Genomic DNA, 13,799 nt, shown 5'->3' on the forward strand with positions numbered 1-13,799 from the left:
TAAATAAATACAATCTTTAAAAAAATGCTTTTTAGTTTTATTGCATTGTGATATGGGGTGATTCCTGGTTCTTTGGCTCCCTCTTATATCAGGGTAGTAATGTCTTATATCTGTAGTGGATTTTTTTGAAAAATGAGTTGTGTGTCCTCTGATTTCTCTCTCTTTCTTTTTTGTCTTGCAGGACCCTAAAGGTTTCCCTCTTTGCCTCTTTCCTCTTTCACTATCCAGCTGCCAAAGGATACCTTTCCCTTTCTTTTTGCACGCCCTCCCCTTTTTTTCTTCCATAGCTATGCTTTTCAAAGATTACCACCTTGAATCTCTGTACTTTTCAGACCCTTCCCTGTAGTCATGCTTTGATCTGTAGTAACATTGTTCACTCTTTTTACATTCGTGGGGGAGTCTTTCTCTTCCCAGTGGTGGTTTTATTTATTTTATTTTATTTTTAAAAATTTTATTTATTTCTGAGAGCCAGAGAAAGAGTGAGCATGAGTAGTCTCTTGTCTAGTTTTGTGGAAGGTATGGTTTTGTGCAGTTCTTGTCATTCTATGTTGTTTTTGGAGGATATGGAGAGAGAAGAGATTTAGGCAGCCTTCATTGTCCTCAGCTACCTGGAAATCCTGTGCCTGGTGTGTTTATAAGCTTATATCTTTCCTCAAGTTTTATATTGTTCAGAATACTTGGATAATTTTCTAGCCCAAACTTTGAGTTATAAATGTACCGTACTTTAGTTGAAATGTTATTCTTCATCCAGTAGATTTTTAATAAACTGTAAAATATTATGGGCTCTGAAATTGTCATTTGAAATTGTTCTTTGTGAATGTATACTAAACATGAATGGATACAAATGTTTGTAGTAGCTCACATTCTGCTGTTAAATCAGCAGTATTTTGTGGCTTCAAAATTTGATTCAAGAAGGTTGAACTATTTTTATACTAGGAGTATCCTTTGAATAGCCAAACATCTGAATTAGCAGTTCAGGATCAGTGGTCACCAAGCCCATCATTAGTACATAGGTTTAATAAAGATATGGTAAGTCACTGGCAGAATATTTTTTAAAGGGTTATAGATTAATTGGATATAGATTAATTAGATTCCAGGGTAAGGAAAAAAAGAAAAGACATCAACACTTATTGAATATCTCTTATATCAGACACTATGCCAAGTGCTTTTGTACAGTTCAGTTGCCTCTCTTCCTACCAATCCATGCATGAATTACTTGTAAATCTTCTAATATGTGACAACAGAGCATTTGTACTTCTTGTGACAAGAAACTTGCCACCAACAGAGGCCACTCATTCCATTTTTTGGGTGATTCCAATTGTTGAAATCAGATCTCTCTCCCTGTAGTTTCCATCCATGCTCCTGTTTCTGTCTCCTGAGGCTCGTAAGACGGGAGCCTCTTTCACCTTATAGCTCTTCAAATATTTGAGCCAGCGAGATGTTGTGCTTAACTTCTCTTCTCTTTAACTGTTTCTCATTTTACTTGTTTCATGAGCCGTTATAACCGGTCTCATTGAGGATACTGTAAGCTTTTCTGGTAGTTGCAACACACTGTTAAATCATATTGAGCTTGTAGTCAAATAGAACCTCAAGAGCCTTTCTCATAATTGCTCTTCCTTTCCCAGGTTGTTTTGGAGTTCTAGACATAGAATTGGGTCCTTTAACTAATTACATTCCTCTCCAACCCATTAATAAACCTTGTTGAAATCTATTTGGATTCAACATTCTAGCAGTCCTTCCCAGCTTCAGGTTTGATGAGCATACCTTTAATTTTCTGATCCAATTTTTGGTAGATATACTAGCCAGAGCATGGCTGAGGCTAGAGGTTAGCACTAGAGACTTTTCTCCAGGTTACAGCACATTAGTCAATGCTGGTGGTTTCACAAGTGTGTTCTGTGGGATGTTAACCTTATAACATTCTCTGTGACAGTGACATGGGTCAGATAAGTTGGGAGATACATCATCTTTTAACCACTTTCTATTTTTATTTTTATTTATTTTTTAAAAGATTTTGTTTGTCAGAGAGAGAGAGAGAACACATAAGCATGGGGAGCAGCAGGCAGAAGGAAAGGGAGAAGCAGGCTCTCCGTTGAGCAAGGAGGCTGATGTGGGACTTGATCCCAGGACTCTGGGATCATGACCTGAGCCGAGGACAGATGCTTAACAAACTGAGCCACCCAGGTGTCTTCCGTCAATCCCTTTTTAAACAGTCATAATATACATGTAATAATAGTAAAGGCTCTGAATGTCTTGCTATAAAGAAATATGTTTAACTTTGTTTAACCCAGTATTATCTAAACTTATTAGACAAAAGGACCCTCATTTTAAAATTTTTATTTAAAATTTTATTATTTTTTAAAGATTTTATTTATTTATTTGTCAGAGAGAGAGAGAGAGCACAAGCAGGGGGTGCAGCAAGCAAAGGGAAACCAGGCTCCCTGCTGAGCAGGGTCATGACCCTGGGATCATGACCTGAGCATGACCTGAGCTGAAGCCAGAAGCTTAATCAACTGAGCCACCTGGGTGTCCCCCCTCATTTTTTTAGTGACATCAAAGTTTGCTCCCCCCAAACAAAAGAAAAACCCAAACCCACACCGTAGTATTTCCTTACCTTGTCCCAAAAGATGTCCTAAAAATTTTAATTGTTTTACTGATATACAGATACTGTGTTTCATCTGATCTACTAGTCAAACCAATCAAAACAAGACATAACTCTGCTATGGCTTATTCTTACTAAATCCATATTGGCTTCCTCCTGATCATCACTCTTATGGGTATGAGATCACTAGTATGGACTCTACTTTCTTCAAGATTTGCTGAGTTGTATGTATGTTATTTCTGCTCTGAATATCATCCTCCTGCCAGAGAAGATAGAGATGAAGCAGAAATGGGGACTCTTCATTTTCCTGTGCCATACATTAACATAACTTTATCAGCTCCTACAGTGGACTTTCTCCTTCCTTGGCCTTTCTGGCCCTGAAGTGGGATTCAAAATCTATCATATGCTGCTTTATCTTTTTGAAAGTAGAAAAAAAAATGTGTTGGGGGAGCACTTGGTTGGCTCATGGTAAGCATCTGCCTTCAGCTCAGGTCATGATCCTGAGGTCTTGGGATGAACCCTGGGTAGGTCTGCTTTTCCTTCTCCCTCTTCCTTGCTCATACTCTTGCTCTCTTGCTCGTGCTCTCTTTCTCTCTCAAATGAATAAATAAAATATCTTTTTAAAAAAGTAGTAAAATTTTTTTTCATATTTTACTTTCTTAATGTATGCTTTTGTTTTTTTGACACTAATCTTTAAGCCCTCTGTTAAGGAATTTAAAAACAAATATTTCTTGTTAAGCTGTAACTTTTCTGAAGACCCTTTTGCTTTATCATAAGGAAGGAGAAGGATCAGGTCCTAGAGGCTGTGAGTTGTAAAATTCATTTAATCTATGGGTATTGGGTAGCTTTGGTATATTCCTTGAAAGATTTCTGGCAGTGCTTTCCTGCCTTACATCCACTGTTAATCTCAGGCTATATTTTCTGGTTTTTAAAATTGGACTCTAGTTATACTAGGTAGAATTGGCCAGTTTGAACTGTTTCCATGTCATATGCTTATTAGTGGATTCAATAATAACTTTTATGTGAGGGATCAGTGTTGAAGTTGTTCATTTATACCAGGGAAAAGGTCATTGAAATTGATCATTTATACCAGGGAAAAGGTAGAAATATTTGGCGGGGCACTGAGTACCATTGTCATGTTTGTTAATAAGCAATAGGAAGGCATTGACCTGCTAATAGATGTTTGTTTTCTCAACAGGAACAACAGTTGAACAGTTCGCAAAAATTGGATGGAAAAATCATAAACATTCAGTTAACAACCCGTAAGTACTTAGGAAATATGAAATAGTGAAAATCTGGGATATCCTTTATACTTTATCCTTTATACTTAAAAAGAAAATGTAAAGACCTCAGGGGCTTTAACCCACTGAGCCACCCAGGCACCCCTATTTTTTTTTTAAATTATTCATTTATTTGACAGAGAGAGAGAGAGAGAGAGAGATCACAAGTAGGCAGAGAGGCAGACAGAAGGGGAGGGAGAAGCAGGCTCCCCACTGAGCAGAGAGCCTGATGTGGGGCTCGATCCCAGGACCCTGAGACCACGACCTGAGCTGAAGGCAGAGGCTCAACCCACTTAGCCATCAAAGTGCCCCTTCTTTGCCAGTTTTATTTCCTGCCACTTTCTGGCTATTCCCAATCTCTAGCCTCACCAGATTACATGTTTTTTCCCAAGTATAGTATATAGCACTCACTTTTGTGTTTTTAGTTAGGCTGTTAGTTCTCCTTGGAATATCTTTTTGCCTTTCTTTTGTTTGGTGAATATCTACTTACCCATCAATCCCCAATCCAAATGTCATTGCTTCTCTTAACATCTTTTTATTTATTTTTTTTTTAAAGATTTATTTACTTATTTGAGAGAGAGAGGGAAAACAAGTACAGGGAGGGGTGGAGGGAGAGGGAGAAACTTTAGCAGACTTCTTGCTGAGCTCAGAGCCCAATGCAGGGCTTGATCCTATGACTCTGAGATCATAACCTGAACTGAAATCAAGAGTTGGATACTCAACTGACTATACCACCCAGGGGCCCTCTCTTAATGCCTTCTTAAAGCTTCCTGGGCCTATTTTTTTTCCTCATGAGTTTTGTTGCCCTGTCTCTATACTTATATTGTAACACATCACACTATCGTACCTAGTTCTTTATAAGTCTTTCTTCTTTGATGATGGTATTGGAACATAGTATATGTTCAATAAAACTTTGCTGTTACTGAATAGTAAAGTTTGGATGAGTAGTCTTAAGTCCATAAAAATGGTCTAAAACTGAATTCTTTGTCCTTAGAACTTAGAAAACCATTAAAAATAGTTGTGATTTCCTGAATAGTAAGGAGCTATACCAACATATTGAGGAATTGACAGCATTGCAGTCTCTTGGCTTTGAGGCGCCAAGGAGTAGTTTTGTTTTGAGTAGGATTTTATTTATTTATTTGAGAAGAAAGTGAGAGAGATAAAGCATGATGGGGGAAGGGTCAGAGGGAGAAGCAGACTTTCCACCGGCAGGGAACCTAATGTAGGACTCGATCCCAGGATTCCGGGATCATGAACCTAGCCAAAGGCAGATGCTTAATAGACTGAGCCACCCAGGTGCCCCCAAGGAGTAGTTCTTAACTTTCCTTGAGATTCAAATCTTCTTAGTCTTTCTCTTACTTATCACTGTGCCTAAATAGGCATCATATATTCATCATATATTCATCATATAGGCATTCTTCTAAAGGAATTTCATTCACTCAACAGCTAGGTATTCAGTAGCCTACTATGTGCAAGACATTTCTTTAGCTACTAGTGATACAGCAGTGAACAAGGCAGTTAAGTTCCTTGCCCCATGAATCTTCTATTGCATAGTATAAGTACTCAATTATGTTGACTAGGCAGATGTTATTTCTGGATGTCAGTTTCATCGTATAAACCTCTTTAAAACACTGAAGAATAGCCTTCTAGGTTTTGTTCAGAAATTTCAGATGCCAACTTCTTGCACTAGGTTTTGCTTGGTTAAGGAAGAAAGAGAATCCTGTGCTTGCTGACCAGTCATTATAGATACCCTGTTACATATTTCTAAGAAGGTTGAATTACAAAACTATTCTTAAATATTTTCTCACAAATTATAAAGATATTTAAAGGCAGTGAGAATCTGTGAATCTGAGAATCTGTGATAAGTAGAATGAGGGATAGCTCATGCCTCTTGAGTCATCAGACCTGTATATAATTTTATGTATGAAAGTTATAACTTTCTCCTGGTTGTCTCTACTTAGATGTTCCACAAGTGCCTCAGAGTCAACATGTCCATATAGAATTTGGACAACCCTATTTTTCCTTTAGTATTCTCCATGAATGACATCATGGAGTCATTCTTCTTCTATTTTTTTTTTTTTTTTAACGTAGGGTCCATACCTCATGTGGAGCCCAGTGCAGGATGTGGAGCCCAGTGCAGGTGTGGAGCCCAGCACTGGGAGTAGAGCCAATGTGGGGCTTGAACTCACAACCCAGAGATCAGGACTTGAGCTGAGATTTAGAGTTGGATGCTTAACTGACTGAGACACCCAGGCACCCCAGTTAGAAGTCATTCTTAACTCTGCCTTCTTCCTCAGTGTCCCATATGAGTTGCAGATGAGTAGAGGATGAACAGAAGCCTAGTGACTGTATCTTGAAATCATTTCTTCTCTCCATATTTCACTTCCAGTTCCCTACTATAGGCCCTTATCATTTCCTGCCTTAATTGTTGTCATAATCTCTCAGTTTAGTTGCTTTTGGTAATTCCCTTTACCATCTCTTTTCCATATCCTAGGCTTCTTGTTTAAATACAAGTGTGTTGGTGCCTGGTGGCTCAGTCAATTAAGCATCTGCCTTTGGCTCAGGTCGTGATCCCAGGGTCCTGGGATTGAGCCCCACATCGGGTTCTCTGCTTAGCGAGGAGTCTGCTTCTCCCTCTCTCTCAGCCCTCTCCTCCACTTGCGCTCTCTGTCATACACTTTTTCTCTCAAATAGATAAATAAAATCTTTGAAAAAAATAATTGAAAGTCTGATTGTCTTACCCCAGCTTAATATCCTTTGGTAGTTCTTCATTGTTTTTAGTATATATATACACACACATATATATACATATATATATATTTTTAAAGATTTTATTTATTTATTTGGCAGAGAGAGACACAAGCAGGGGCAGCAGGAGAGGGAGAAGCCAGCTTCCCACTGAGTAGGGAGCCTGATCTGGGGCTCAATCCTAGGACCCTGGGATCATGACTGAGCCAAAGGCAGATGCTTAATGACTGAGCCACCCAGGCACCCCTGTTTTTAGTATAAAATGTAAATACCATATACTGGCCTTTTATGATCTGATCTTTGTTTATTTCTCTCATTCTCTCTTCTTCACCTTGAGTCCACATTTCCTCCCAAACTTCATGGCCTGGCTTCAGTGAACTACTTTAACTCAAGAGGCTTTGGTGTACTGATCTTTTTGCCAGGAATTCTCTATCTCCTACTTTCTCTTATTTGCTAACCCCACAGAGGAAGCTCCCTTTGGTACCTGGGTCTCTTGCCAATTCTGTGTGCTCCCATGCCATACTGTGTAACATTTTTTCTAAAAATATTTTATTTATTCATGTATTTGGGGGGGCACACAGGCTCACATGTGTGAGCCTGGGGGAGAGGGAGAGAATCTCACGACCCTGAGATCATGACCTGAGCCAAATCCAAAAGTCACATGTTTAACTGACTGAGCCACCCAGGTGCTCCCCTGTATAACATTTCTGTAATGGTATTTATCATATTGTATTTGTTTGCCACAGATTCAGACTGAATTCTTTGAGGGTAAGGACCCTCAAGGACATACCCTTGTCCTACTTGCCTTGCACAGAATCTGGCATAAATTAGGTATTTTTTTGGAAGTTGGTGGTGGTCAACATTAACTTTAGAAGCAGAGGTGCACATACTAGTATCAGCTCTAAGTTACATGGGCTTTATTTCTAAACATTTGAATTGCTCATTAATTTCTATACCAGTTGAAGTTTGCTTTTAGAATCTCCTTTGTGGTGTCTAATGTTTCTGCTATTTCTGTCAGAGCAGGTTCTGAAACCATCTGATTTTATTTTTATTTTTTTATTTTTTATTTTAAAAAATATTTTATTTATTTATTTGAGAGCAAGAGAGAGAACATGAATGGGATAGAGGGGCAGAGGGAGAGGCAGACTCCCTGACATGAGGCTCGATGTCAGGACTCTGAGATCATGACCTGAGCTGAAGGCAGTTGCTTAACCAACTGAGCCACCCAGGCACCCTTGTTTTGCTTCCAAGGAGCTAGTATTAAATAATTCTTCGGGGGGAAAAAATGGTATTTTATTTTGACCCCCAACTGATCTGACATACTTGCTAGGTGTACTGCAATTCAATTCTGTCGCTAATCACTTGAGTTGATGCAGACCCCCTGAATTAAGGATTTAGTCCTCCACAAGACTGCCCTCACTTAAGAAGCTAACCGCAAGTAGGGTCTCTAGGCCACCTGCAGTTCCGAACAACTGACTATAAATTCAGGGGTTTCCATGATCATTTGTGTTTGATAATTCACTAGACTTATTCCCAGAATTCAGGAAAGTGTTGTACTTATGATTACAGTACTATTATGAAGGACACAACTCAGAAACAGCAAATAAGGAGGCACATAGGGTAAAATCTGTGAGAGTTCCTAAAGCTGAGCTTTGGCACCCTCTTCCCATGGAGTCAGGACACATCACCCTCTGGATAAATGAAGGTACTCACCAATCAGGTAGCTCCAGCAAGCTTCAGTGTCCATAGTTTTTACTGGGGCTTTATTAGGCAGGCACACTTGATTAAATCATTGGCCACATAACTGAACTCCATCTCCAGCCCCTCCCTTCTTTTCAGGGGTCAAAGTGGTTCAAAAGTCCTAACTCTGTATTCACATGGTTGATGTTTCTGATGACCAGCCCCCTGCTGCCCCTCTTCCTGCACTCCCCCTTAACAAGGGCCCACTATGAGTCACCCTATTAGCATAACAAAGACAGTAATGATCATTTCTTGCCTTAATTAAAAACTTCAGTTCAGACAAACAATTTATATTAAGGTTGAAACTGTTCATAAAAGACTGTCTTTTGGTTGTTAAATTTACATATTATTCTCTGACTTCTGGATCAGAATATTTTCAACAAAATTGTAATTGCTACCTCGAGTATTCTGTAACTACTTATTTTGTGTTTAGGAATTCCCAGTTCCAGCAGGAATACAGTTTGGATGAAGTGATGACATCTCGAGAAGTTTTTGATTATTTGACTGTCTTACAATGTTGGTATGAAAACCTCATTTAATATTTATTCATTCATTTATTTATTTTTTAAAAAGATTTATTTCTTTATTTGAGAGAGAGAGAAAGAGTGGGAGTGAGAAGGGAGGAGCAAAGAGAATCTTCAAGCAGGCTCCCTGCTGAGTGCAGAGCCCAATGATGTGGGGCTAGATCCCAGACCCATGAGGTCATGACCTGAGCCAAAACCAAGAGTCGGATGCTGAACTGACTGAGCCACCTCTGCGCCCCCACATTTTAATATTTAATAGGAAAAAATAATTGCTCCCTCCCACCACCTTAGGTAAACCTTAGGCTTTGTGTCTGGGTAAATCTGTATTTATGTTTGCTTCTGTAGCACTCCTGCTAATGTCCTCATTCTGGAGGGAGAACCCATATTTCCTATTCATATCTAGAGACTATCTTTTCTCTTGGAAAATTCTGTATTTTATTTCCTTCTTTCATGAGTTCTACCTACTTTTAAAAACTTATATTTTATTCATGTAAATGTGGCTCAGGAGGCCAGTGGAGTCCAGAGTTTTTCTCTTAAGCATTTTGTTTTCTCTGCTCCATGCTTCTACCTTAGGAAACATTACTCAATTACAGTAACTTAGAGGAAATGTGAAATAAGAAAAATGAAAAACAAGAAAAACAAGAAAAAAATAGCTCTAATAATGGTAACAGTTACATCTTGAAAATTGCTTGTTAATATCTGTCTCCCCCAAAATGAAATTAGTACTTCAGAGCTCCTGCCTGTGCCCAGTTGTCACCTGGAAGATACTGGCTAGGATGCAAGTGAACAAATGGGGCCAGCTTTTATCTGTTGCAGTAAAAAGGTCTGTCCATTTATAAAGTCCAGCTGAACTCAGAGAAGGCTTTTTGAGTTTGCCACTTTCCTTCATAGCTTGCTATAAGGAAAAGAGGAGATCTCCTCGTTGAGGGGATCACCCAAGTCTTAACTAAACCACTTTCTGGTTTGGACTTTGTGGTCTCTTTATTCCATCCTTTTCCAGTTTTCAAAAGTATTCCATGACTGGTTATTTGGGAGATAGCAAAGCTGGACTAGTTAGGCCTAGAGTAGAATTTTTATTATACTGGGATAGGAAGAACATTGTGGACTCCTCAGAAGTCACTATAAGATGCCTTATGCATCTGCAGAGGCTAATCCAGGATTCTTTGCAAATGAAGTTTAGGGGAGAGACTCGTGGAGACCAAGCAGTGAGCTGAGCTTTGGCACCCTCTTCCTGTGCATTTAAGTTCTTGATGGAGGTTCAGTCCTCAAGTGGGAAGCATGTATAATTTTTAACTGTGGATTTTACAGTGAAGAGAGTGCAATGACTAGCAAGCATCCTTAGTTTTTCTTTCCACATAGAAAGAACAACTAGTCTGTAATCCTAGGATAGAGGTGGACTGGGTGTAAATAATTGTTTTTACCTTCTCTTAGTCCCACTTCCGATGGTGCTGCAGCGGCAGTTTTGGCTAGTGAACTGTTTGTACGGAAGCATGGCCTGGAATCCAAAGCTGTGGAAATTTTGGCACAAGAGATGGTAACTGATTTGCCAAGCTCATTTAAAGAGAACAGCATTATTAAAATGGTATGTGTGAGGGGCGCCTGGGTAGCTCAGTGGGTTAAGCCGCTGCCTTAGGCTCGGGTCATGGTCTCAGGGTCCTGGGATCGAGTCCCGCGTCAGGCTCTCTGCTCAGCAGGGAGCCTGCTTCCCTCTCTTTCTCTCTGCCTGCCTCTCCATCTACTTGTGATTTCTCTCTGTCAAATAAATAAATAAAACCTTTTTAAAAAAATGGTATGTATGAGATTTTTTTAAATGAAGTTCAATTAGCCAACATATAGGGTATGTCTGAGATTATTTATCATTATTTATCATTATTATTTTATTTATCAGTTGAGAAATTTCTGTTTGAAAATTTCAAGGTGACCTCATGTTGTCATTCACTCTAGAAGTTATTTACTTGAAAAAAAAATCAATCCAGAAAATTTAATATTATAACCCACCCTTAAGAATCTGTTAAGGGGAAAAAACAATGAGAACATATGCTTCTTGTAATAGAGCCATGAATGCATTTTTAACTTACTAAAACATGCTATTTTGGTGGGCTTTTTCTGTCTGAATTGACTGGATATGCCCAGAGGTCCTTTGTTACACAGTTAAGGGAAAAACAAAGATATTTTCAGAGATCTTTCTTGATGCTTAGCACTTTAAAAATCCTGATAAAAGATTGAGTGTATATGGAAGAAGTTAAAAAATTGAGAATTCAGACCTAGAGTTAGTTGAATATTTGAAGATACACACATATATATTAAAGAAATGCAAAGGTGCATATATGCACACATATATAACAATCATAAGGTAATTAGAGTTTACAAATGATACTACAAGAATGCTTTGAATTTGAAAATGTCTCTCTAACTTGCCTAAAATGACAAAGCTGGGATGTGTGTCTCAGATTTTCTGATTATAGTATTTACATCACATTTTTTTTCCTTGGAGAAAAGTTAACTTGCTATTATCTGAGATCAAAGGGGTGTTAAGAGCAAGGGTTTTTAAAGTGAAGATTGGTTTATTTCCAGATAGAAATTCCTCATAGTTTTTAGTGTATCTGAGTCATAATGATCTCTTGATCAATCTCTTTTCCCACCTATTTACTACAACAACATATTGTGGGTTGAAAGAGTTTTTATAAATGCACAAGACATGGCCTGAGGAATTGTAAGTCCTTTTTATATATATTATTTAAAATTCTGTTCTTGGGTGCCTGAGTGGCACAGTGGGTTAAAGCCTCTGCTTTCGGCTCAGGTCATGTTCCCAGGGTCCTGGCATCCAGCCCGGCATGGGGCTCTCTGCTCAGCAGGGAGCCTGCTTCCTCCCCTCTCTCTCTCTGCCTGCCTCTCTGCCTACTTGTGATCTCTGTCTGTCAAATGGATAAATAAAATCTTTTAAAAAATTAAAAAAAAATAAAATTCTGTTCTTTGTAGTACAGAATTTTATATGTACATTCTCCATCCTGAATATTCTTTTATTTGGACTTTCTATGTGATATAGAATGAACTGAGATCTCAATACTTGCACTCAATTTTTAGCTGTAAAGGTTATCCATATTAATCTTTTATAAATCTTATATAAAAGTCCCAGTTTTGATGCCCTTAATTTATTTATGTGTGGTTTTGGTTTTAGGTTGGCTTTGATATGAGTAAAGAAGCTGCCAGAAAGTGCTATGAGAAATCTGGCCTGAGACCAAGTGATATTGATGTTATAGAACTTCATGATTGCTTTTCTGTCAATGAACTCCTTACTTACGAAGCACTGGGACTCTGTCCAGAAGGTAATATCTTTGGTGAGATGCAGATTAATTTAGTAAATTTCGCTGAGGAAATTTCATTTTTGCCACTAAAAAGAGGAATTCACTAATCATCTTTACCTCCATGTTGGCTCTGCTGTACTGTGCAAAGTGAAATGTAAGCTATCTTGATACAAGACTTTCTAGAACATGTAGTCTTGGACAATACTGACACTGAGATCACAGATTATACAAATAAACTGTATTATGTAAGTCAGGAGTACTTAGAACGAATTGCTAAGTAAAAAAAAGGGGGGAGATAAAAATTACATAGGTACTTCCAAATATTTCATATTGTGTTTGAATATAGACTTATAGAAAGGAAAATGGAAAAACTGGTTGTTGAGATCTGCAGGATTTTTTTCTTTTCATTTCCAAAATGGTTGTTATTTTTCATTAATATCATTAAAACACTCTCTCTCAAATAAATATATAAATAAATAAATAAAATAGCCACTCCAATCTTCTTCTGCTTACTGTTTGCATGATATATTCTTTTCTGTTCCTTTGCTCTTAACCTGTATATGTTATTTATCTACCTGCATAAGGTGTGTCTTTTGTAAGGAGTACTATATTGTTTTCTATCCTTTGTTAATTTCTGCCTTTTAACTGGAGTCTTTGAACCTGTGCTAATATATTAGCTATTAACTATATGTGATCACTGAATCCTTCAAAGGAGGCTAGTCCAAATTGAGATGTGCTATATGAAATACATATTGGGTTTTGAATACTTAATATGAAAAATAGAATTAAGGTATTTTATAATTTTTTCACTGTTTACATGTTGAAAATGGTTTGGATATAGTGTTAAATAAAATAATACATTAAACAAAATATATGTTTGAAAAATTTCAAAGTGCATGTGTAATTTGCTTTATATTTATTTGACAGTGTTATTTAGATCATTAACATTTAATGTAATTATTGATAAACTATGACTTGGGTTGACTATTATCTGTTATTTGTTGTCTTCTCTTCTTGAACCTGTTCTTCTATTCTCCCTCTCCTGCTTTCTTTTGGATTATTTAAATATTTTATTTCTCATTATTTATTTATTTATTTTATTTATTTGACAGACAGAGATCACAAGTAGGCAGAGAGGCAGGCAGAGAGAGAGGAGGAAGCAGGCTCCCTGCTGAGCAGAGAGCCCAATTCGGGGCTTGCTCCCAGGACCCTGGGATCATAATCTGAGCTGAAGGCAGAGGCTTTAACTCACTGAGCCACCAGGCATCCCACGATAGTTTTTAACCTACAACCTAGATTTAAAGTAAAATTAGAAGTGATAGTCACAGGGACGCCTGGCTGGCTCAGTCAGAGGAGCGTGTGACCCTTGATCATGGGTTTGTGAGTTTGAGCCCTACATAGGGTGTAGAGAGGCTACTTAAAAATAAAATCTTTAGGGCACCTGGGTGGCTCAGTGGTTAAGTGTCTGCTTTCAGCTCAGGTCATGATCCCAGGGTCCTGGGATCAAGTCCCACATCTGGCTCCCTGCTTGGCAGGAAGCCTGCTTCTCCCTCTCCCACTCCCGCCGCTCGTGTTCCTGCTCTTGCTCTCTCTTTGTCAAATA

The 13,799-nt window shown here is 38.2% G+C and overlaps 1 protein-coding gene across 2 annotated transcripts in view; it reads left to right on the top strand.

Moving 5' to 3' along the window:
• SCP2 (sterol carrier protein 2) overlaps positions 1-13,799 on the top strand; it is a 112,076-nt gene that overhangs the window by 52,031 nt on the left and 46,246 nt on the right. For both annotated transcript variants that reach the window (XM_045064534.1, XM_004774435.1), the window contains exons 7-10: positions 3,798-3,861; positions 8,801-8,887; positions 10,323-10,473; positions 12,070-12,217. In XM_045064534.1, coding sequence (XP_044920469.1) covers positions 3,798-3,861; positions 8,801-8,887; positions 10,323-10,473; positions 12,070-12,217 — 450 coding nt within the window. The remainder of the gene's footprint in view (positions 1-3,797; positions 3,862-8,800; positions 8,888-10,322; positions 10,474-12,069; positions 12,218-13,799) is intronic.

The sequence above is a fragment of the Mustela putorius genome, unplaced genomic scaffold, assembly GCF_011764305.1.
Source record: "Mustela putorius furo isolate JIRA1106 unplaced genomic scaffold, ASM1176430v1.1 tig00003853_pilon_pilon_pilon, whole genome shotgun sequence".
Taxonomy (NCBI): domain Eukaryota; kingdom Metazoa; phylum Chordata; class Mammalia; order Carnivora; family Mustelidae; genus Mustela; species Mustela putorius.